This window comes from Odocoileus virginianus, chromosome 30 (genome assembly GCF_023699985.2).
Source record: "Odocoileus virginianus isolate 20LAN1187 ecotype Illinois chromosome 30, Ovbor_1.2, whole genome shotgun sequence".
NCBI classification, from domain to species: Eukaryota; Metazoa; Chordata; class Mammalia; order Artiodactyla; family Cervidae; genus Odocoileus; species Odocoileus virginianus.
Window position 1 is genome coordinate 12,413,485 of NC_069703.1, and position 26,153 is coordinate 12,439,637.

The following is a 26,153-nucleotide window of genomic DNA, read 5'->3' on the forward strand; positions in this document are numbered from 1 at the left end:
TCGTCCTGCTGGGGTTAAGAGGAACAGAAACTTGCATTCTGCCCTTTGCCACAGTCCCCTGCACTGGAGCAGGGGGAGGAGATTCCCTTTCGCATCGAGTGTAGCTTATTTATTTATTTATCTGAGATGAATCCTTGTTGCCTCAAGAGTCTTCTCCCCTCAGAGATAATAGCAGTGGCTCTCCATGGCCCCATTTGTTGCCGTGGTGATGTGCCTACTCCTTTTGTTGGCGTGTCTCTCCTTCAATAAGCCCCTTCCTGTTATCGCCCGGTGAAAATGTCTGCAAGTTCTCCAGAGCTAATAAACAGCATACATCATTCCTTTCATCTGATGACTATAGCGGGGCCTTGTGAGTGAGCGTGGAGCATGAATGCACGGCTGCACTAATGGAACTTTGAAGAATGAGCCCCCGAGTCAGCAGCATGGGTGCATAAGAGGGCCGTAACCTCCCCCCCCTTGTCCCAAACTCCCAAGTGCCAGGACGCAGGAAGAACCACAAATAGCTGCACCTTGTTTGAACATTAGTGTATTAATCCAGCTGGGGAGCCATTATTTGTTTCAAAACTGTATTTAGAGCCACAGAATGGGGTTTCTGAAGTTAGCCCAGTTGACTAAAATTGTCCTATGTTGGTTTTGTCTTCTCCTCCTCCCCCAGGAATGAGATGGAAAGGCACTTTCTGGAGCTCCTTCAGTTTAATATTAATGTTCCCGCCAGTGTTTATGCCAAATACTACTTTGACCTTCGCTCCTTAGCAGATGACAACAACCTGAATTTCCTATTTGCTCCTCTTAGCAAAGAAAGAGCACAGAACCTAGAGGTAAGACTCTGGATTCACTAACTGGGTTTTCTGTCAGCCACCAAAGCCAGCATCTGTGGCTAACTTACACTAAGCAGTGACTAGGAAAATGAAAAGCTGTTAAATTAACAGTTTGAAGAGCTTATTAACCCATTGGCATCTTATTCCTGTGTCTTTTATGGGTTAGACAGAGATCTCACATTATTTTTTTTTTTTTAAATTACAGCTATCTCTTATGTAACCATAATTCAGAATATTTTAAATCAGATTTAATTGTTCTTAATGGTTTTCTATTTGAACCTCCACACTTACATATAACCATACAGGAATAATTTCTTGTATAATTGTATCCCTAATCATATGTACATTGATAATTACTTACCACTCTTAACTGTCTGAGCTTACAGTGTGTGTGTGTGTGTGTATCACAGTTCAGCCCCATGAGTTTATTAGACCAGAAGCATCAGGGGCTAACCTGTGAGACCTATACTTGGAAATTACAATGTGGGTTCAGAAACTGGATGTAGAAAGTAGGTGGGTTTTTAATGGAAGTGGTAACATACATGGGATGAAGTAATTTGTAGTAGTGATTTGAAGAGTAATTTGAAGTAGTTAGTGATTTCTGGTGGGTATACAGCAAAATTTACAACTGAAATGAATAAAGTTGACACTTTTTCTGGTACCTTGGTACTTTAGAAATAAGACATTTTTCTACGATAATTTACATGCATGTGAAATAGCACCTTGTAGTGCTTCATCATTAGACCTTTCTTGCCTTCAACACACACCTACCTCATTAAAATTTTCTTAGAGTGTGTAGTAAATAATGAAGACTGAATAGAAGTTGAATAGCTGGGTAAACAGTGATTTTGCTCAGGTGTGTTCATTATGTTTAAGGATCTAGTATGTAGGTAACATCATATTGCTGTTAGATGGGGCCTATTTTGGGAACCCAGTTTTTAAATATGTTCCTCCCTGCCCCAGCAATCTCATCATAGCCCTTGAAGAATATTATCTTAGGGAATCAGCAGTGTAGATATGAGCTATCCAAAGTAGCAGCAACTGTGAACCTAAATGAATGCAGATGTGTGGCTTATCAATGCTGCTTTCTTTAAGGTTGGAACTTTTTTCCCCCAATTATACTTATGTTCTGTCTGATTGACTTTCTTAGGCCATCTCCAGACTGTGTGAAGACAAATACAAAGACTTCTGCAGAGTTGCTGTGAGAAGGTCTTTCAGTGCTGATAATTTCATTGGTATTCAGCGCTCCAATGCCATCCTCTCATAAACAGAGAGAGGTGAGGGGTTGTAACATCATGAACCCCTCGTAACAAGGACTGGAGAAATACCACCTCTCCTGCTCAGAAACCAGCAAAGTTAGTATTTTCACCTAGAAGAAAGACACTGAATTCAAGAGACTTGCGGACGACAAAGATTATGGTCATAGGAAAAAACTGGACCTTGTCAAGGCAACACACTCTTCTGTCCCTTTTAATGTAAACAGAGTTACAAAAACCACTCCAAAGCTAAAAGCTCCCAACCCACCCACAGATATTTGCTTACTATGTAGGCCGATAACTGTGAACTATGTGAGGTTTTTTTTAATAGTTTAAATTTTTAGACTTTAAAGACACTAACTATATAACTTTTACTTTTTCCTATTTTTCTTGCCCATATTGCTGCATATTCCTTTAGAATCAATGCAGTATTACCGTTCAAACATAGGACTCCTAACAACTCATAAAGCCACTTAGGAACAGACTGTTGTATCATTGTTAGGTTTTGAAGGATTCTTCCTCCCTACTATTTCATTGAAGCTGCTAGTCATTTTTGGCAATCAGTTTAAACCAAAAAGCTGCTGAATAACACTTGTCATTCAGATTTTTTGCAAGCACTACTTATTAGCATATTAGCATGTTTGGGATCATAAGCAGAGAAAGTATGTTGTTACCTACTTCTGTTGGGTCCCTGCTGCGCTTCTTGTTAACTCTAATGGTGCTTCTCATTTTCTGATGATTTTCCTCTTTGTTAAATACTTGTATTAAAGGATATTTTCATAATTCCAGCCAACCTGTTAGTCCAGGAATAAGCAGATAGTGAAATAAAAGGTGTCCCAAAAGTCTTGTTGTAATTTTAAGCTTTAATACAGTGTGCTTGGACACTCCAGGACACTGCCGCAGAAATATAAATGCTACAGACGCAAAGTATCACTTGAAAGCTTACTTGAATTTCTTCTAAACTCATTTAGTTTTGTAAATCTTAGACGTTAAGCTTTTAATTTGAATTTTTTGTTTCAGTCCCTCTTGAAGATGGCAAACAATAGGCTGAAACAAAAGATTAAAATTAAGAGCTTAATGTTTAAAATTTACAAAACTAAATGAGTTTAGAAGAAATTGAAGTAAACTCTCAGGTGATGTTTTGTAAGTTCGTAGCATTTATATTTCTACAAGTATCAAAGCTTCAAATTGCACAAAGACTTCAGGAGGATATCTTGTATCTTTATAGACCTGGCCTCCTCTTTTTAAAATAGTCCTGTGCCTGGCTGGGCTGTTTATCTGCTTGAGCACCGAAGTTTCTTTTTTCTAGATTTGGCAAAGGAACTATGAACAACAGCATTAGTTCTCAGTAATAAATTGAAAGGAACTGGACCCTCATAGTAGTGACAGGAAAGTAAGTGATGAAACAGCTTTTCTGTTCTGTGTTAACCTGTAGGTGTGTCACTTCAGGGTGTTACTTGAGGAAAGATAAATCTTAGGAACCCTTACCTCAGGCTTTTTAAAACACAGGCTACCACTTAGCCACCAGGAAGCCCATTAAAAAACAGGGCGGTCCAGTAATCAGTCTTTTAGAAAATTGGTAATGATATCACCTAAACTTGAAACATTAAAAAAAAAAGTGTTCTCAACTATGTAAAATCTTTCTCCTACCTTCTCAAATGTAATCCTAGGAATTTTGCCTGTAAACAAAGCATTTCTGGGCCAGAAATACTTTCTCTCTTTATAGCAAGGCTTCACATTATATTGAGTGCCACAGGTTCCATCATTTTTAAAGGACAGAGACATAAATGATAAATAATGGATATAAAATATTACAATCTACCACCTCAAAAAATATTGTTTATGGAGCTTGGAGATTCAAGTATTGGTTGCAGTTTTATTTTGAAAAGAATGCTACAACTTATGTGGTTTTTCTTCCTCATGTTTATATTAAAAGAAAAGCTAATAAACTATTTTAATTAAAATACGTGACTGCTCTGCACGTTCTCACTGTTCACATAACATTACGGTTCTGCTTAGCTCAAATGTTTTCAATCAGCTCTGATAGGCAGGCCTTAAAGCATTTTCCGACTAACCATTCAAAAGTAGTTTTGACCGTTGCCTTTAGTTAAGAGGCATTTATTTCTTTGGCTTATGTTCTTTTCAACCAGAAGATAATTTAGTACATTTAAAATCACTGGCTGTGGTGCTCAGTGGCATAGTGCATTAGATGGCACTTTGGAATTGTGTGTTATTGTACCAACAGGGGAAAAAAGCACACTGGAAGATAAAAGGTAAAACACAGAAAGGAATTACAGAAATACCGTTGAATCAGAACGTGAGTTACTTGAGGATTTCAAGCCACTGAACAGGAAAGAAAATAGAAGAAGAGGAAGTAGAACTGTGGTTGTTATAAAGAGGGTGACTGTTAAACAAGCCATGTAATATATCAAATCACCATAAGGTTTCTTTAAGACCCTAGTCACTGCACTCTAGCAATATTCCATCACTCCTGATAGTATTGTTGTGTTTTCATCCACCTTAATTCACTACCTAAGGTCAGATCTTTTAACTTTGTTCTTGGTAAGTTGTTGATTAGGAGAAATAATCTGAATTAGTGCAGAAGGAGAGAAAAACTATGACAATCACTGTTACTAAGATAGTTTGTACCATGTAATAATATGCCAGTTACTAAGCAGAAATGCTGTCACATCTTGAGTGGTCAAAGGTTAAAAAAAAGCGGTAGGAACACTGCTTGGACACGACTGTAGTTTGAAGACAAGTTAGAATCACTAAAAATTGCTCTTTCGGTGTTAATTCTAGAGACAATTACAGCCATTTTGATAAATGGAAAACTTAAAGGTCCTCATAAATACTATAGGGCATGAAAACTAGTTCCTAGTAGGGGCAATAGGGGCAATAGGGTAGTGTTGAGATTTTATACCTAGGAAGGGTTTATTCCCTAAAGTACTAAGACTATAAAAGAGTACCTCAACTCAAATTTATTTTCATTTTTAGTTTTTGGAATATACTGATGGTGCAATTTTAACTGGAATACTGTGAACTGAACTTTATAAGGACAAGACAAAGGTTTCAAATCTATGTTTGAACCAAATGAAATTGTCATTTTTCTACATTAAATTCACGTGGTTCACCCTAAGACAACTTAGGGCCCAGTGTTTGAGAAGTTTTTTCCATTCTGTATCAGATTCTATCATGACCTTATTCTATCACATCTAAAGTACCCTGTATGCCCATTATTGAAATTCAACATTACTAAATCCTGGTTTTATAACAGCTCATGTTTCATTTGTTAGTTTTCCCATTTTATAAGATATACCATTACTTGATTTTTTAAAAGTGCTGATGAAGTCCAGTTATTTACTGGAAAATCATTCACTCTATATTTCAGGTTATGCAATGTTTTTGGAAGTGTTTCCCTACAGCATGTGGGTTACCTGAACTCTTTGATCACACAAGCCTTCTAACCACGTGTAGAGTGACTAGGACTGTTCCTCACCCAGAAGCTGTAGTCTGAGAATTCAGAACTACTTGGTAAAGCACTTGACTGCTGCACAGCCTCTCTCAGCAAGCGCTCGTTTCTGTGCAGAATCTCGATTATCCCAGCATCTACCAAGGATTAGATCACCTAAGATCTTAACTGTTGGCCACTTACCACCCTGGCCAGCCTGACACTGCCAGCAAAAATAAAATCCAGGAGCCTTTCAGCAAATTCTGTCCACAGGGGCAGTCTGGTTTCTGAGGCAATTTAGTCTATTTTAAATGGGTTTGGCAGATGAGAGAACAATTTACTTAATGTGAAACAAATTTTAAGAATACCAGTTTGTGGTTTAGGGATCTCTAGAATGCAGAAAGAACTAGCAAAGTGAAATAGAAATTAAGAGGAATCCAGAGTCAAATGAAAAGTGGTTAACATTCTTTAAAAAAGGCCCAGGTAAATGTGAAGGGAGCTAGTAATTTGAATATTAGAAAAATTCAGTGACAGCCTCAGAACCTAAGGTACTCAAGAATGTGTCCATCCCTACTCAGATTGTTCTCCTAACTTTTTCTTAAAACATCTATTCCTTCATCCTAGCATTCTCACTTCCAACCTTTACTTCTGGCTCCCCAGACGGTGGCCCTGTATTTCCTCCCTGTGGGAAGTGACACTTCCAAAGGCAGAGATTCAGTGTTTGGTCACCTCCCACTGGCCTCCCAAGAGGATCATCTCAGCTTCACCCTCTGACTTTGTGCTAGTGCCAAATGTGGCAGTGCTTGATGCTGGTTACTACTGTGATCCACTTCCAAAGCCTTATCAGCAGGTTCCAGGAAGTACAGGATTTATATGGCTCACAGGCTAACTGGTCCCTGTGATCCCCTTTAATCAACTACTTGGGCCTTCCTCAAGGTGCTTGTTCCCCATCTGCTGCACTCAGTCCCCTGACCTACCCACAATTCTAGACATATCTCCTCAGGCTAAGCAGCAACCCCACGTTCCAAACTCCACAACCTGTTTCACCTGGCGTTAGGAACAGATGCCTCACTCTTAAGGTAACCCCTCTCATCCAATGGAGGCAATTCCATCCCAAGGCTTAAAATCAAACTTCTGTATCCACCCCCATCCCCTCCAGAGCCTCACCAGTTTATTCCCTTCTGCTTCAAAATTGCATTCATCTTCCCAACATGAGGATAGGGCAGTTTGACCTTGCTTGGTCCTTTACGTGTCCTAGTATTTCACAAGATGTGGTCCCTAGACCATCTACCTCTCATGGGCTGCAAGCCTGTAAGAAATGAGTGGAATCCTGGAACAGATAAAGAAACATTAGTGGAAAATCTGGTGAGATCCAAATGAAGTCTGGAGTTAACATGATAATCTTGACTTCAGTTTAACAAAAGTGCTATGATAATGTTAATATTAGGGCAAGATGTATATATTTTTGCAACTTTTGTGTAAACCTAAAATAATTCTAAAAGTTTACTAAAACAAGCAAACAAAACAAAAAGAACCACTTCCTGGACCCTAGACTAAAACAAATCTCAGTTTCTGGAGCGAAGCCAGGAAATCTACATTTCTAATAGGAACCCCCAATGATTCTTACACAGACACAAACTTGAAAACTAGTCTTTCAATTCTCTCCCATCCCATGCCTGAATGGCTGCTTCCTCATTTTATTGATACTTACCTTAACCTGGTTTAATCCTTCAGATCCTCTCAACTCTAAAATATAAATACTATCATTTTTGCCCTTTCACAGATGAGAAAGTACTAAGATGAGAGTACTAAAAGGTTAAACTATCTAGGATCAAGCAGCCCATGATTGATGGAGCTGGAATTTGAGTCCCTAGTCAGTCTAGCTCCCAAATCTATGCATAGAACAATTATACTGCCTCTCATTCTGTTGGATGTGACCAATTAAAGAGCTCTGCAACTAAACCACTAAAAATGCATTATGACCTATTTCTCTAGCCACCTAAGTCTAACAGGCCTCTTTTCTACTGGCGGGGAATAAGCAATGAGAAGGCATCGGGAAGATGTGTCAACTATGGAGACCTGTACGGGGAAGGCACAGTGGCTCTTCTAGCAGGATCCAGCTCAACTGCTGTATTTTCTATTCTCTCAAATGCCCTAATGTGTACCAATCTAACAATGCTCATCTTACTTTGACACTACATTCTCTCAGGTTTGCCAAGCATCTGTCCATATTGTCAGGGAAGTGGCAACTTTAAATCAACTTACAATAGGTCCTCTGTATCCACAGGTTCTGATCAGTGGATTCAATCACCATGGGTTGGAAATACTTGGGGAAAAAATCTAAGGAAGTTCCGAAAAACAAAACTTTAATTTGCTGCATACCACCAACCATTTGCATTATACTTAAAACAACTCCTTATTGAGGATTTGTATTAGGCATTAGAAGTAATCTAGACATGATTTAAAGTATATGGGAGGATGCAGGGGGAGGACGGGACTGTGTGTAGGTTATATGGAAATATTGCACCATTTTACATAAAGGACTTGAGCATCTGTGGATTTTGGTATTTGCGGGAGGGAAAGTTCCTGGAACCAATTCTCCACAAATACAGAGGAAGAATATATATCCCCTTATCTGGGCTCCTTGACTGGTGTTTAGACCTTAATGAAAGTGAAAGTGTTAGTTGCTCAGTCATGTCCAACTCTTTGTGACCCCGTGGACTATAGCCCGTCAGGCTCCTCTGTCCATGGAATTCTCCAGGCAAGAATACTGGAGTGGGTTGCCATTTCCTTCTCCAGGGGATCTTCCAGACCCAGGGATTGAACCCAGGTCTCCAGCACTGCAGGCACATAATTTACTGTCTGAGCCACCTGGTAGGCCTTAATACCAAGTTGTAAATTGAATGATCAAGTTTGGGGAGTTCATGACTGCCAAGCAGGCACACAGAACAGCACCGCTTCCATCCAGACTGCTTCAGCAGTCTAGACAGAGCTGACGAAACAACAGTGTCAGGCAGTGTCTCTGTTCTTGGGTATTTCCCTTCATTTCTTCAAGTGAATCATAAAACAATCACAGGATTGGCAGGAGAAACCTAAGAAGTATATTCAAGTTAAACATGTTTTCATTAGTTCTGCTTCTGTGATTGGAATTTGCTTGATTTCATTATCAATAAAAAGGTTGCCACTCATATCTGAGAAATCTGATAATTAAGTTAGAATCCACATAGTGCCTTCAGCCAGCGCATGCTCATTCATGTCCAACTCTGAGATGCCGTGGACTGTAGCCCACCAGGCTCCTCTGTCCTTGGAATTTTTCAGGCAAAAATACTGGAGTGGTTTGCCATTTCCTACTCCAGGGAATCACTTAGAAAGCAGTGTGTCTCTTTGTAAAAGCATGAGGAGAAAAATACTTGTATAGTATCTTTTTATTTACTTTACCATTGCTTTAATGCACTTTAAAATTTATCTACATTAATTGGGAACAAAGAAACAAAAATAGACATTTCTTTGTTTTTCATAAATAACTACTCTCCATATTTGATAAAAATCTCAAACCATTATTTTAGCTTCCCACAAATATAATACATACAGATTTTTTTATCTGAAATAGTGTCAGCAAATTAAGTACCTTGAAACTAACATAACCACATACAACTGCTGTTCTACTGACTTCCAGGAACAAAACAAAAAACTTTTTATCAAGATGCTCTGAGTTTCCTTTTGTTAGTGTTAAGAGATTCAATATTATAATCATCTGCCAGTAATAATTTATAGATTTGAGTTGATTGTCTACAAATAAAATACCACTGGCATTGCTTTGTGAGTTCTGGATTTGACATGACATCGACGATACCTCATGGGACAGGCAATACACATATGTGGAAATCAGAAAAAGTAGTGAATGCCCTGGGCTCGAACTACTGACTCGGTATGTGCCTCATCTGGCTCAGTAATAAATTCACCTGCACCAAACCCGTATCAAAAGTCACTAAATCTCCCATATATATAAATTATTTATATACACCCACAACACATACATACTATACATACAGTTTTTAACAACATGAAGTAATATTGTCTTCAAATGATGTACCACAGACATTATCCTGGCTGAAATAAATCCTGTAATTGTCATCAAGCTGCTAGAAGCTTTTGAGAGTTCTGAGTCGGGTTACTTAGTTACTTTCATCCTGCCTACCCTTCACCCTGCTTTCATGTCTTGGTAGCTTTTTCTTTCAGAACCACCCTCCTCAACCCAGGCAGATTTCTTTCCCAGGATCACTTGATTGGACTTTGGAGGCAAGAAAGGGCACGCAGAGGGAGCAGGCAATTCTCAGCCACTGTACCTCACACCTGCCTAGATTTGTGATGTTCTCTGTCCTGTTGGCCCCATTCGGTGATAGAAAGCAGTGATTCAAAGCTTTGTCCCTCCTGCCCCCCTTGGTCTTTCTGTAGAGCACAAAAGTGAAAGAAGCCTCTTTAGCAGGGGTGGCAGTTCATTAAAATATACAACTACGTTTCCTAGCTCTGGGGTTCCCATTCTGTACTTGAGACTGCAGGTCACGGATGCTGTTACCAAGGTTCGGTGTGGGATCCATGAGGTTTTCTCCTGGCAGCCGGTGTCAGGATTAGTGCAGCCCTAGCCCAGGAGGAAAGGGCCTAATGAATACCAACTTGGAAACAGCGCTGCTGGCACATTATTTAAGCCTGTACACGCGCACAGTGACACACAGCACACACATGGGCCCGTCGTTGGAAGCGACGGCAAGAAAATATGACAAAGGTTTGCAAGGATAAACCAATAAGGCACCAAGAGAACTTTCTTCCAGTCAATTTAGACAGCTTCAAAATGTGAGGTTAATAATACAGAGTAAAAAGACTTCCTAAGGCTCTTGTCAGCTGATTCACTGATAGGTCACATATTAGTTCCTTCTAAATCTTCACCCTCCTATCTATGATGAGAGACATTGCTTAAAATTGAACCACGAAAGGGAAAGCCCAAAAGCTGTATATGAGACTAAAGTGGGCCTTCAATCCTCACTAAAATCAGAGCTAGCTGTAAAGAAGTTGCTAAACTACCTCACAACCTTTCATTTTATAATTGCTTTCATGAGTATGGATTGTCTGCCTAATGAAAATAAAAATCAGGAGAGAATTGAGTATGAGATGGAAAGGGGGGGGTGAGCATAAATAGATGGGTTTCTCTGCCTGGGTAGGGGGAGGGGTGGTTGATGCAAGACTTCAGGAAGCAGGTGGGCTTAATCTTTGAGGGAAGGGAGAGCAGGGGTGAGAGAGAGAGACTGAAAACAGGCAACGCTAAGAACTGGGATGAACCTAAAAAACCTCCAGTGCATTACCTCTATTACTGCTTTTTGCCTTAGTATCCTTTTTCTTAACTGTCTTAAATTGTTTTTAAAGTAAATTCGTTGTTCTTTTTAGGTTTGGTATGTTGCCGAAATAAAAAAATAATTGTTTTAAAAGTAAGAATTAAATCACTTCAACCACATCCTCTCACAACTTTTAGATAAATTCTGCATCATCTTTACACTCTTCCAAAAAAAAAAAAAAAAGGAAAAGGAACAACCCAAATTAGACACTATGTCTGAAGTCAGCAGAATAATCTATGTACTTTCTGGGAAGAGGTCAAGGTGATCAGAAAAGGTCCTCATTTGAAAAACAGGAGAGGAACTGGCCCTCAGGCAGGGTATCTATTTCAAGGTTCTAAGCAGCTGCAGAATAAGCAGACGAATTAGATGTGCAGAAAGTTCTGTAGCTCGGTGTACCAGGTTTTGTCAAATATGCTGAAATTTAATTTTGATTTAGATGAGTGCGTAAGAGCAATGCATTTTTATAAACATGAACAGCCTTTGAAAGTTCATGAAAACTATTAACATCATGCTTCTTTCCACCAGCATAGTGCTTAAATCCACTGTGGAAAATACACACTTGTTTACTTAATATCCATAACGTAAAAGCTGACCTGGGCTTAAATCTTATTTTTCCAACTTTGGTATAAATGAAGTGCAAATCGTTATACTTGCCATTTTCCTAGAGAGGCCTTCCCAAATTTTAATTGCATTTGCCATTTTAGCTTCTTAAATTTAGTCCCCAGTATTTTACCGGAAAATGCACTGTCACTCCCTTCCCCAACTATAGCCTCACACTCTTCTTGAATGAATGGTTAAACAGATTAGGAAAGCAAACAGCATTTTTAATAGTTAAGTGTGTGTGTGTAGTGTGTGTACGTGTATATTCAACAATACGCAGGCTTTCATATATGAATGAGGGAATGGTTCAACAGATTAGAAAAGCAAACAGAATTCTCTAACAGTAAAGTGTGTGAGGGTGTGCTCACCAATATACAGGCTTTCTCAGAAGAGGAGGAAAAGAAAAATATATTGAGGTGGGGTGGGGAAAACGGCTTTCCTTTTGCTACACTGAGTCACGTTTCAAAAGCTTAAGCAAGTGTATTATGGGTCTCATTTGTTGTCAGAGGCTGCAGAGAGCAGTGTCTCGCTGCTTTTGAAATATCTGGCTGTAATCTAGTCCAAAGTCCAGGGACAGTCATTTTCCCTCATTGCTGCCAATGTTTGTTCACAGGTAGCCAGCCTCCCTCCCACCCCACCCCCCTTTCAAGCACCTCATTCAAGGGTGGGTGTGGTTTCTAATCACAGCTCTCCAGGAGAGGAGGAATAAGAAAAGCAAAAGGACTGTTTAACATGATAAAGGAGGTGGGATGGGGGTGGAGCAGATAAGAGAAGTGTTGGAAATTTACTTAATTACAGGAGGTATATCCAGTTTAGTCCTTAAATGTAAAAAGGAGCCCCCTTTAGCTCTATCACTAAGTACTTTCAGAAGAAGGAAGTGGGTTCATTTTTACCAAAATATAACACAAGTTGTTTTTTTTTTTTAAAGTAAGATCACTGGAGTCTATTAAAAAGAACCACCCACTCCTCCAGCACAAAGCTGCCATCTTAACAGTCTGGAATTGAAGTTCAACCAATCGCCATCCCTTAGGTTAGCACTATTCCAAACATTTATTCTGGACACTTACAATGCTACCTCTAAGTCATTCAAGCAAAGCTGGCACCGTTAAGAATGAGAATGATTACAAGGACTACAGAAAAGAAACCCAAGCTTGCTAAACAAAGCTAGGACGCACACAGAAACTCTAAACACTTCCTAACCTCGTCACTTTCCGGAGGCGTAAACCCATTATGCTCCCCCTCCTCAGTATGACTTAGGGTGTCCCCAAAGTTAGGGAAAGGGCCAAGCAGCTCATCTTAAAGCATCTGGGACACTTTATGCAGTGGAAGGAGAAGTAAGCTGGAGAAGCCCACGGGAAACTTCCCGCTCACAGCAACCTAAACTTTCACTGTTCACATTATTTTCAAAGACACAAGTATAGGAAATACATTTTCCCAATTGAGACCACACAGTTCACAGAACCCTGAACCAAGTGGACCTTCATTATAATGCCAACCTCAGGATTGTAAAGCAACCCCCCCAAGCAAAGGTAAATTTTGTTGCCAAAATGCAACAAAGTTAAAAATTAAGAAAACGACATATAAATTAAAAACAGGGTTCCCCTCGAAAAGGCAGGAAGATAGAGCAGACGTCAGCTGAGCCCCTCTGAGAAGTCCTGGGACAGGTGCCCCCCTGGAAACAGCCCCTTCCCCTCCTTTCCAAGTTGCCCCAGGAGGGGGCGTCAGCACCATGAAGGTAAAACGGAAGTGACCTTGGCAAAGCTACCAAACGAAAACAACCTAGCTCCCTCAACTCCCGCCCGGCTCCCGGTCCCTTGACCGCCTCCTCCTACACGTGCGACAGGGACACCTGCTTGTGGTAGGCGGCGGCGGCGGCGGCGGGGCCGGGGGGCCCGGTCCTGCCCGTGAGCGCGGCGCTTGCCTCGGCGTAGTCCCCCGCGGCCGTGGCGCCGCCGCTCTTGTGGCCCCGCCGCGGACGGCAGCAGCAGCGGCTGGTGAAGCGTCGCCACGACTCCACAGTCTTGCCGGACCAAATCCAGACGCCCGACGTGATGCCCACCACGAGGCACATAAAATACTTGAGCATGAGCACCCAGTACTCGGGCTTGGCGCGCGGCTGGCCGGAGTCCGGGCCCGGGCACGCGCACGTGAGCGCGGCCTCCCAGCTCTCGCGATAGTGCTGTTCGTACAGGTAGCAGGCCACCACAATGCTGGCGGGCACCGTGTAGAGCAGCGTGAAGATCCCGATGCGGATCATGAGCTTCTCCAGCTTGTCCGTCTTGGTGCCGCCCTGCTTGATGACGCTGCGGATGCGGAAGAGCGACACGAAGCCCGCCAGGAGGAAGAGCGTCCCCACCAGCAGGTAGAGCACCAGCGGGCCCAGCACGAAGCCGCGCAGCGAGTTCAGGTTCTGGTTCCCCACATAGCAGATGCCGGCCACCGGGTCCCCGTCCACGGAGCTCAGGGCCAGCGCGGTGATGGACTTGACGCTGGGGATGAGCCACGCGGCCAGGTGGAAGTACTGCGCGTAGCCCGCGATGGCCTCGTTGCCCCACTTCATGCCGGCGGCCAAGAACCAGGTGAGCGACAGGATGACCCACCAGATGGAGCTGGCCATGCCGAAGAAGTAGACCAGCAGGAAGACGACAGTGCAGAGCGCAGGCCCCGTTGTCTCGTAGTGGATGTGGCTGTGCTCGCGGCTGCAGGCGACGCTGGCATGGCCCACCACCAGGCGCACCAGGAAGCCCAGCGACACGCAAAGGTAGCAGGCTGACAGGAAAATGATGGGGCGCTCCGGGTAGCGGAAGCGTTCCATGTCTATGAGGAAGGTGGCCACTGTGGTGGAGGTGGAGATGAAGCACAGCACAGACCACAGGCCGATCCAGAAGGTGGCGAACGTGCGCTCGTCGGGGCTGAAGGACGGCTGGTAGCAGGGCACCGCGCAGTTGGGTACCTGGCCCGTCCGCACCTTGTTGTAAAGAGGGTGTGACTCCTTCAGAATGGGCACGAAGGGCTCGCGGCACTTGCACACCGACGGGCCCCCGGCGGCGCAGTCGCTCCCCGAGGCCGGCGACCCCGGCAGGCCGGAGAGGGTGGGCTTGACCGGGAAGGGCCTGGGGGGAGCCGTGGTGGCCTCGCTGCGGTTGTAATCCATGCACAGGACCTCGGCGTCGCGACCCAGCACCGGGAGGCGGTCGCAGCTCATGCGTTCCGGCCAGGCAAAGCCGTACTGGCGCATGAGCGGCGAGCAGCCGGCCTTGGCGCGCTCGCACACCGAGCGGCAGGGCGGCAGCGGCTTGTGGTAGTCCGGCAGGCAGATGGGCGTGTACATGGAGCACAGGAAAAAACGCAGGTCCGGAGAGCAGTGGATCTCCACCAGCGGCCAAAACTGGTGCACCTCCAGGCCCGCCTCGTCCTGCGTGTCGTGGTTGAACTGGTTGGGCATGTGCGTCAGGTTGTAGCCGATGCCGCGGCACATGGGCACTGTGATCTCCTGGCACGCCGGGGCCTTGGAGGCGGCGGCCGCCCGGCCCGCCAGCTGCGCCAGGAGCAGCAGCAGCAGCGAAGGCGGCGCGGACGGGTCAGGCCGAGCCATAGCCCCCTCCCTCCCCGCGTCTCCCGCAGCCCGCGCGGGGCCAGCTCAGGCAGGAGGAAACCGGGATCGGAGCTTCCCTCTCCGCGGACTTGTGTGGCGCCGGGGCTGGCAACCTGTTGGTTTCTTTTTCAAGAAATCCGTCCAAAGACCAACTGTTTCGGGAGGACGCTGCCTCCGCAGGGAGCGCTCAGCTCTTCGCTGGACAGGGCTGGAGAGGGAGGGTTAAGCTCCGATTCTGGGGAAAGTACTCTTTAAAAAAAGAAAAAAAAGGTGGGGGAGAAGAAAAATGGCAACCACTCCCAATTAGAGGGGCGTCAACGGTACAATCCCGCAAGCGGTCTCCAAATCTCTAAGTTAACCTCTCTCCCTTCCCTCCCCTTCACCTCCTGGAACCCAACTACAGACTCCCCGTCCCTCACCCTTCCTCCCTTTTCCCTGGGCCTACCGAGGTCATAGCGCTCAGCCCCCCAGGAAAAGGGCTGAGGGATAGGGAAAAGAACGAGGGGAAGGGGAAGGCGCGGGCTCTCACCTCCGAGAATCCCGAGAGAAGCAGATAGTCCGTAGCCAGCCTGGGTCCCCCGTCTCTGGGACACTCCGCGTTTCTCAGAGACGGACTGGCATCGGGAAAGTTTGGCGAGAGGCTGGGTATCCGAGGAAGCAGCACATGGCAGCAGGTGGGGGCATCTCAGAGAGGGGGTCGCCCCCTGAACGAGGTCGCCGCACACCGGTCACTCGCCCTCTCCTCCACCGGGGTCCCCCGCATGATCCGGGCGGGGGCAGGGCGGGGACAGGCCGTGCGTTCCACCAGGGTCCGGGAGCCGGACAGAGGGGCGAGTGCGCCTGGCTGCACTTGGGCGAGAGGAAGGCGACTGGCGGATCCCGCCGCCTCACAGCACCGCGAGCAGCCAGCGCTGGCCCTGCCGGGACTGCACGGTGCGCGCCCGCCGCCGCGTCCCGCCGGCCCGCCGCTCGCCTCCTCCCCTGCAGGGGGCTCCGCTCTCCAAGCGGACTCCTGGGGGCGGTGGCGGCGCTCCCGGGACGCGCCGGGCTCGGCTCCTCCCCCGCACTCTAACACCCTTTCGCCCACCTCCGCCCGGTATTGAACTGCACGCGGCGGCGGCGGCGGTGGCCACAGCAGAGTCACGGTCGCGGGCGGACTGGCCTCTCCCGCCCCGCCCGGGTCACCTGCTTCTAATGCCCGCCGGGAGACTCCGCCCTGGCCCCGCCCCTTCGCGCTGGGGCTCGGTTGGTGGGCCGCCCCGCCACACTCTCCGTGCGTCCCCGCCCACTGCCCCGCCGGTTCGGCCTCGCCCCAGGAGCCCTCGGGTCCAGCCCGGAGCGGGTAGCCGAGGAGCGCGGGCCAATCGCCGGCCGGGAAGCTATGGGGGGCGGGGCGAATGCTAATCACGCCTTCTTGAGACCCTGAGCGGGAAACCCTGGCTAGAAGTCCCTCCAGAGTTCTCTGCTGATCCCCGCTTATGCGGTGCTCACTTTCCCGTAATGTTTTAGCTTATGAACGCTTGCTTCCAGGGCACCTACCAGATCTCTTCTCAGCAGCTAAGTATCCTTACAGTCCAGCGCTTGTTTAAAAGACTGCTCAAAGAATCACTCTTAACCGTGGCACCTGTCTCCGCTCTGCGCCGCCCTCACACCAGGTGAGCTCAGATTTAGAGAGGAACAAATGCTTACCGAGTCCCTACTGTGTCGGACAGCGCGTTAGTCATTCACATCTTAATACAGGATGTCTCAGATCTTTAAAATAATTCTATGAATCAGACACTCCTTACAGGTGAAGAAACAGTTTAGAAACTTGACCAAGGCAACCGAGCTAATGTTAATGCCCCCCAAGAAAACCACAACGTAGATAATCTTGTTCAGCACGGTATTCCGAGCCCCTGGCGCAGAGTAGGCGCTCAAATGGGAAACCCGGGATTCGAATCGAGATAGTTGGGCCGCGACACCCACAATTTTTACCACCTCTTTCCCCTCCCCCCCGCCTCATATTCTACCGGTTATCTCCCAGGCTTTAACCTTTACTTTTGCATTTCGTAACCAAATCTTACTGTTGCAACAAGAAAGTGATTTTCTTTCCGTCTTTGGAAGACTCCAAACATGTTAGTCCTTTATCAGTTTATCGGGTTAAAAATCCAGGCAGTTCCGAAGCTGCCTGCGGAGAAAAGCAACACTGGCTCCGGGCAGTGTAATGGGCAGGGGCTGTACCCCCTACCCCCACCCCGCCCGCCCCGGTCGCTCCCCCGGGCTACGCCGCTCGCCGCCGGGGATCCGGGGCACACGGCGCAGCGGGAGCCCACGGGAAGACCTGCTGGGCGCCCCCAACCACTGGGACGCACTGTGGCGCTCTCCAGATGGGTTATTGTGCTGCAAGTTTTAAATGTCCTAAAAATGCCTCTTTTCTACGTGTTCTAATTAGGCTGGAAGACTGAGGTGTTTAGCATTCTTGAAATTCATTCACACGCTTACAAAGAGGGTTTGAATTGTTTCCCTTTCCCCAACCCCTTCCTTCTACTGGGAAGAAGGCGGAAAAAAAGGCAGGAGGGCCTGAGTTCTCAAAATACTCAGGACTAGACTAAAGGACCGAGACACACCGCGGCTGTTCTCGTTCTTGTGTTCTGGATCCCACTTACATAGACTGGGAACTAAATTGCAGAACAGTCCTCTCCTCCCTGCTTATCAACAAGACTTGTAATGAAGAATATGTGTGTTAATTCCAGCCTCAAAGTTAAATATCAATCGCTTCACAAACATCAAAACTATTAATAAATATGTTTAAAATGTATATTACTTATTTCATTCCCTGTGATTGTACCTGTGCTTGTATTTTGTTTGTTTGTTTGTTTGTTTGGGGGAACTACTTGGCAGTCAGTGTCGGCAAACATCCCAGGGGTGAAAGCAGTGGGAGTTTTCAGCTATGGAATGGCAATCAAAAAGAAAGGGAAACCCTCAGTGGAAAGTATGCAGAGATTGTGAACATGCCAAGAGAGGCTGCCTCATTCTGTGGCCTTTATGCAACGTGTGTATTATTGGGGATGGACAAGTGTTGGCTAATAATAAAAATTATTTGAAGTTGGAGAATGTTAATCACTCATGCTGGAATTTAGCCAGAATACATGTGTTATTTCACTTGGTTCTGACTCAAAGGATGTTATCTCCTGGTCTGTAAACTTTTCCCTTCTCAGTCAACAGGGAAATGTTGTTTTTGCTTGGAGATCTCTAATAATAGTATTGTAATAGTAATAACAGTGGGAAAACTTTGCCAAAAGAAAGTTATTTTGCATTGTATAGCTTTTCATGTCATTTGAATTTTTGCTTTTTCACCTATATTACCTCACTTTAAAGGCAGTTTAAAATATGCTGTTTAACATGAGTTAGATGCTGCATAATTCATTTCAGTTATCTCATTTAATCCTCACAACAATCTGATGGAATTGGCACCGTAATGACTTGCTTGAAATTACATGTTTAGTCCATGGAAAGGGCAGAAATCTTGATTTTTCTCCTGAGTATTAGTTATTGTTTAATAAACTGGACAACACATCTTTATTTTTAAAGATGCAATTTTTAAGCAACTAGCACATTGCCATGCCTTTTCACCTATTAATTCACTTATCTGTCTTCAATCTAACCATCCATTCATCTATCCATCCATCCAAAAGCATCAAATTTTTGAGTTGAAGACACTACTGCTATGTTAAACATGTTACTCCGAAGTGAAATTTATGAGATTCAACTTAAATTATTGTCCCAGGTGTACTTATTAATTGATGAAAATACAGAGGGTCATGCTAAACATTCCATCTAGTAAGCTAAACATTCCATCTAGTAACACTCCAAAAGTTTTGAAGTTATCAGTGTTGGATTTTGTATTCAGGAAATAGTTACTGTGTTTCTAATCTTAAGATTTTTGTTGATTATAACTGTGTAATTATTCTGGGGAGACACTTGAGAGTTTAGTGCTATAGGGATGACTGGACGATGAGCCTCTGTTACTCTTCAATATCTTGATAATCCAGTGTGGAACAGTATGCTCTCCATAGATGCCTTCCATAAATATTTGTGAAATAAATGGATGAGTGAATGGTAACTGAGAGTAACTTTTTAAACTTTAGCAAGTGGTATTGAATCCGTGAATAAAGCTTATATTATGCGCTGTCTCTGAGGTTGACCATGCCCTGTGAATGCAACACGCGTCCAGACCGTGGCTCTCCCTCTACTAGCTGTGCCACCTTGGACAAGTCACCTAACAGCACCAGATCCTCTTTCTTCATCTGTAAAGTGGAGTCACAAATAGTTACTTACCTCGTAGAGCTGTAGAGAGGAGTAAATGCATTTACATAGTAAAGGGTTAGAACCATGCCTTGCACCTTGTAATGCTATGTAATTCTATTATTAGTTTCTACTGGCTTTATTGTATTTTTCTGTTTCTCCACTCTTCTTTGGGCTTCCCAGGTGGCGCTACTGGTAAAGAACCCACCTGCCAATGCAGGAGACATAAGAGACATGGGTTTGATCCCTGGGTCTGGAAGATCCCCTGGAGGAGGGCATGGCAACCCACTCCAGTATTCTTGCCTGGAGAATCCCATGGACAGAGGAGCCCAGCAGGCTCATAGGGCCACAAAGAATCAGATATGACTGAAGTGACTTAGCACAGTACTCTTCTTTATTTTCTTTTTTGTGTCACTTTAATAATGGGAAAAAAGTTACAGTTTTTAGATGTACAGGCATACCTCAGAGATATTATGGGTTTGGTTCCAGACTACTGCAATAAAACAAATATCACAATAAACTGAATCACACAAATTCTTTGCTTTTCCAATAGTGTCTAAACTGATGTTTATACTATTCTCCAGTCTCTTAAGTGTGCAATAGCATTATGTCTAAAAAATGCACATACCTTAATTAAAAAATATTTTATCTCTAAAAAATACTAGCCATCATCTGACAACTCACGGTTTTCACAAACCTTCAATTTGTAAGAAAAGCAATATCTGCGAAGCACAGTAAAATGAGGTAGGCTTGTACTTTATGTCCAAGCACACTCCCAGCTGTCACCAACTATCTCTAGTATTTAGATATTAGCTAGATTTTATGCCAAAGCAGGGATCGTTTCACTTGCTCTGGATCAAAGTACAAAGTACATTCACCTGACATCAGCAACCAGCCCGAAAGTGTGCAAGCTTGCACAGGGCTAGCACAGAACAAATACCTATAAGCCAACATATATCCCTCACTGGGTATTTCCAGACTAGCTTTTTTCATGTCCTAGAGCATTTCTAATCACTCCTCTTCTCATGAGACACCTCTAAAGGAGAAACCAAGACACTAACCAAAGGATTAACATGATGAGTCATTTATCCAAGTTCATAATAAGAATGCCTTGTTCACATTATAAGTGGAATCATGCAACTATAATCTTTAGTCCTCTCCCCTCTGCCACTGTGGTGGAGATTATAGAAAAAAGAGCTTCTGTCTTCTTTCCCAGAGGCGATAGACGTACTAATCTTTTCCCCACTGAGCAGTGTCTCTCAGGTGCACATTACGAGCATGTAGGGAGTCTTAAGAAATACCGATGCTTGGGCCCTATTGAATCAGAATCTCTGGCTGAGGGACCCAGACGTTGTTTCTTGCTTTTGTTTTGTTTATTTTTGTTGTGTTCTAACTCTCAAGTGATCCTGAACTTCAGCTAGGGTTGAGAGCCACTGACACAAATGGTTTTTTTTTCCTCAGCACAGCCCCAGTCTTGTGCCTAAATGGATCTTCTGCAAAAAAGGGTTAATCACAACAGAATATAAAATGGAATGTCTTAGGAGAGGATATAGAGAAGTGTATCCTAGTCTGATTGTGTGTGTGTCTGTTTGGGCTGAAGGAAAATATATGTATGCAAAGTAAAAAATATGTAACAGAATTTTATAGTGATGGCACAGCCAAGAACAGTGGTGACCATAATAAAAGATACTGATGGATGGGTACTGGGCATTTCCAATGTTTCACGCACTGTGCTAAGCATTTTACATATATAATCTCTTCTACCCCAAGAATCCTGTCAGGTTGATATTATCAACCTTATTTTATAGATGAAGAATCTGAGGTCCAGACAGGTTAAGTAACTTGCTACACAAGCGCACATACCTCCCAACTTGGGTTTTCCTCACTCTAAAGCCTATGCTGCTAATTGCAGGCCTTGTAGGCCCAGCAGTAGAGGGTCCTGAGAATTACCAGATCATAGTTCTTGAGATAAGCAGCTTCCCTTGCTCCTTATCATCCCTTTCCTGGGCACCAGGTTGGATCTTCAATTCTGGTGTGACCTCGTGTGGTAGGCTAAAGTATGGAATTGCTGAGGGCTCTGGATTCCTCTAGAATGCAGTTGTAGTCTAGAATGAACTTGTCCTTTTGACTTTGCAGAACAGGCATGAGATGGGCATAATCTAAACCTTTGTCTATATTTCAGGACCATCCTAGTATCTTGGCAGAGGAAGTTTCAGTTCAGTAAATATTGACGCTGCATGTGCTGTGAGCCAAGCACTGGTGTTAGGGGTACAAAGGTGAAGAGGCATGGCTCAGCAGGCAGGGCATGGAAGGAGGACAGAGGAGGCACCTGGCCCAATCTGGTGCCTAGCAGGCTAAACATGAATTAGGTGATCTATGAGTCAGGGTTTAGCACAGGAAACAGAAAGCACTCTAGGTATTTCAAACAGAGAAAGATTTAATACTGAGAATCAAGCAGAGGCTTACAAAATTGATGGGCTGAGGGAGCAGAAGTCGGGGGGCTCCTCCTGGGCTATTGAGGTCAAGGGCCCACCACAGTAGCTATGTTCCAGAAGTTGGGATGGTGCTTCTGCAGCGACAGCTCTTCACACCCATGAAACTGGTGACTAGACCCCAAAACAGGACATGGAGTCCAATGGCGTTAAATGCCTCTTAGGATTATTGCTCAAACCTTGCTTGCCAGCAGCACCAGCAGCAGAATGATACCTTCTTCTTGCATCTGTCTCCAAATCTCCCACAAGTGTACCTCATTGACTGAACTTACTTCAGAGCCAGATCCTAGCTGCAAGGGAGTCTGCAAAAAGTAGTTTTGCAATTCCCAATCTCTTTAAGTAAATTACTAGAAGGATAGAATGGAGGCCACCCACTCCAGTGTTCTTGCCTGGAGAATCCCAGGGACGGGGGAGCCTGATGGGCTGACGTCCATGGGGTCGCACAGAGTAGGACATGACTGAAGTGACTTAGCAGCAGAATGGAGGCTAGAAAGGCAATCCCCAGTATTTACTACAGGTGAGGCAACTGGAAGGACTTCCTAGACAGAAGAATTGGTACAAATAAAAGGCACAAGGCCATGAAAGAGCATGATATAAGTGGTGAACAGCTGGACATGGCTAGGCCATCAGAAGCATCTGAATCAAGGTTTTTACCTGAAAGTGCACTCATGTACAATCAATGTATTTTTTACTAATTCCACTTGTATATACACTCTGCACATAACACTCTTTCCTTTTGATACAGCACTTGATTTATTCAACTAATTACTAACACAGAAGGAGAAAGGAAAGGAGCTAAAAGCATGAAAAAGAATAAATAGAAATGTTAGATAATATCTATCTACAAAGAAAACAGAACCTTAACCTTCTCCAAGGCTAAAGTTTTGGGAACTTCCATGTACGATTGACTACATGCTAAAGAGTCACCTCTCTTTTCTTCTTCTAACAAAACCCCAATGGTTTGTTTTGTTCTTTCGGGGTGTCCTTCCTTTACTGAACAGCCCTGTGTTTTAGGAGAGGCAGGAACTTCTGGCACACCCCAGGAGTAACGTGTGACTAGTCCATTTGCTCCTGTTGCTCCCCTTTTTCTTATCAGTATTTGGGTGACATGTGTGCATGGGACACAATTCTGGCCAATAAAGGATGCCATGGGGGCCAGTGTGAGGTAATCTGTCAGGGGATTAAGGGAAAGATTTATTTCAAAGGGGGAACAGTCCTCTCCCCTGCTGGGTATTGTTTTGTCTGCCTGTGATGCCTACCACTGTAGGTGCCAGCTTGCAAACGTCAAAGTACCAAGCTGACCCCATGAGGAAAGATGGCATTGAGGCTGCCTGGACTGCAGGCCTCCAGACTTCTTCTTATGTGATACAGTACACTACTTATTTTTTAATCCATTTGAGTCCCTCTTTCCTTTCACTTTCAACCAAGAACATTGTAACTGCTATATGCAGTCTGTGCATTTAGGATGAGGATCTGTCCACTTAAACTGGGCTAATGGAAGTCTCTGGAGGAGATTTAAAGACAAAAATTTATTCCCCCCCTTTTTACCAGAAAAATTGTATCTATCCTTCAAAAGCATTCAAGACCCACTTAAATGTCTTTTCCATCAAGCTGAGTTCTTTGTTGTTGCCTTTACTTCCTCACTCCTTCCACTGCTTCTCAATTACAGCACTTACTCTTTCAACAAATATTTATTGAGTACCTATTTGTGGCTTGGTAATGTTTTAGGTACAGGGGTTATGGTAGGGAACTAAATGCATGGAGATTCCAATCTAGTGGAAGACAGAAAATGAATGAAAAAATTTAAATGTGATGACTCTTATAAAAGGGACCAAAAAGAAAAAAAAAGGATTCTTATAAAACAGGGGAGATAACTGCCTTGATATTTATTTTATTGTGCTGTGATTATCTCTTTGTACGTCAGTTTTTTCCACTAGATTTTGTGTTCTTGCAACCTCATATCACCCAACCATTCCTTGGGAGACTGCATTTCTAAAGATGACTGCAAAAACCTCTCCCATCCCATATATTTTTCTGCAGTTCCCCATAGGGGAGGGATGTAAAAGGTCCTAAGTCTCCTCCTCTTGAATCTCAATGGACTTGTGATGGCTTTGACTTATAAGACTATGTTGGAAGTAATGCAATGGGGCTTTCACAGATAGGTAATAAAAGGCCATGTAGCTTCTACCTGGTTCCCTTGGGACACCTGGTTTTTGGAAGTGCCTTTGATTGGGACACCCACTTGACACCTGCATAAGATGTGGCTCCAGTTGACAGTCCCAGCTGAGTGAGCTTTCAAGTCATTCCAGGTTAGGTGTCTGATATATGAGTAAAGAAGCTTCCAGATGATTCCAGCCTCAAGTCACCCCCAGCTGTTAAAGTCTTCCCAACTGAGGCCCCAGATATCATCCATCCCTACTGTGCCCTCTGCAAATTCCCGACCCACAGTATCCAGGCACATAATAAAATGCCTGTTGGTTTACACCACTATTTTGGAGTGGTGTTACTTGGCAGTGATGCCTGGAATCCCCCCAGTTCTGCCCTTGTGTGAAATCTTACTTGAGTAGACAACTTTTTTCTTTTCACCTAACTCAGTTGGTGATCAACTTCTGCACTGAAGCTTGAGAACTTTCATCCATCTTACTTTCATCCTATTGAGTGTGGCTGTTGATGATATGCATGTGAAATGTCTAATCTTTTAAAACACAAATCTTCACCATTGATCTTAATATCCTGCTGCAGTGAGTTCCCCAGGTCAGTTGTGTGTAGTGGGAAAAAAGTACCTCCTTTTATCCATTTTAAACATACTTCCTTTTCATCTCATCTTGTCCTCTTGTTCTTCCCCAAGTACAACGATTTCCATTTTGTGGGTGCCTAGACACAGAGAACTGAGTTGAGATTAATTCTTTCTCTGGTCAACCAGAAGGCCTTGGGTGTGCCATGATGGAGAGCAGTGGATTTTAGCTAGTGACTTAAAGGTGGTGGAACACTGTATTCCAATTAGTCATAAGTCTAACTTGTGACTAATTTAAAATAGTCTTAATTTCTGCAAGATGTAATGGGTATCTTCTTGTGGTGCAGGGAAATGAAACACAGTATTGTGGAAAGGGCATTGGCCAGTACATGGGCAATCTGGATTCAAATCTCATCTTGTAAGCCAGCTTTGTACCCTTGGGCATAACACTTCTCTGGAGCTCATTTTCCTCAACTGTAGAGTAAGGAGATTCAACAAGAGGATCCTAGAGTCCCCCTTTCCCTCTAATATTTTATGAATTCTATATACTTGCCAGTACATATCTACTACATAAATCCTTGGAAAGGAAAAGTTTATCCTCTAAACAGTTTCTTTTTAGCTCTAAAGTGGACTGGAAAGAACCCCCTTCCCCTGCAAAAATATTCTCTAGTTTTTGGAAAACAAATGTTATTTTCCAAAAACAGAATCCAAATTAGGCTTCAGTTATCAAAAATATATTCCTGCTGTGACTGTTAAGTGACAGTTCTTGCAACCTGAGTCCTTTTAGTTTGGTGGTGCACCCCAGGGCTCCCATTTCATGAGCCTATCAATTCTTATGGTGCCCTTGCTGGATGTCTGCATGGGGACAACTCCATGCTAAGGAATGAGAGTGAATGGATGGGTTGAACTGCCTCTGCATGGCCACCTTGGGGAGGAAAAAGAATATTGTCCCACTGAGCAATGCAACAGGAACCATTCAAGTGAATCTCAAGAAATCTGAAATCTCTCTCCAATCCTTTTGCTCCATGAAAGTGAAAGTGTTAATTGTTCAGTCATGTCCAACTCTTTGTGACCCCATGGACTGTAGCCTACCAGATTCCTCTGCCCATGGAATTCTCCAGGCAAGAATACTGGAGTGGGTTGCCATGCCCTCCTCCAGGGGATAATCCCAACCCAGGGATTGAACCTGAGTCTCCTGCATTGCAAGCAGATTCTTTACAGTCTAAGACACCAGGGAAGCCCCTTCTTCTCTATGTGGAAGGAAAAAAGCTGTTACCATGTGGGTTTGCTGAAAGCATTCAGTCTCACTCAGCCTAGACTCATTTTGCTTATTTTCTGGTCTCCTTAACATTTCTTCACCAGTCGTGATTCTTAGAACTTCATGGACTCTAACCCACCCGTTAAACTCTACATCCAGGTTGGTTTTGTTGTTGTTGTTTGTATTTTGGCCACACATACAGCATGCAGGGTCTTACTTCCCCAACCAATGATTGAACCCATGGCCCCCACATTGGGAGCATGGCATCTTAACCACTG

At 44.1% G+C, this 26,153-nt stretch overlaps 2 protein-coding genes across 3 annotated transcripts in view; one reads left to right on the top strand and one right to left on the bottom strand.

Annotated features, from left to right (window-relative positions):
• Positions 1-4,038, top strand: part of CCNYL1 (cyclin Y like 1) — a 35,705-nt gene extending 31,667 nt beyond the window's left edge. For both annotated transcript variants that reach the window (XM_070458544.1, XM_070458543.1), the window contains 2 exons: positions 656-818; positions 1,969-4,038. In XM_070458544.1, the coding sequence (XP_070314645.1) occupies positions 656-818; positions 1,969-2,085 (280 nt within the window). In that variant the 3' untranslated portion in view covers positions 2,086-4,038. The remainder of the gene's footprint in view (positions 1-655; positions 819-1,968) is intronic.
• Positions 4,039-13,248: 9,210 nt separating this feature from the next.
• FZD5 (frizzled class receptor 5) lies at positions 13,249-16,375 on the bottom strand. Its single transcript, XM_020893653.2, has 2 exons — positions 15,637-16,375; positions 13,249-15,356 (listed from the first exon to the last, which is right to left on the bottom strand). Exon 2 carries the CDS (start codon positions 15,105-15,107, stop codon positions 13,341-13,343), a length of 1,767 nt encoding a protein of 588 aa, XP_020749312.2. The 5' UTR covers positions 15,108-15,356; positions 15,637-16,375; the 3' UTR covers positions 13,249-13,340.
• Between the last annotated feature and the right edge of the window lie 9,778 nt (positions 16,376-26,153).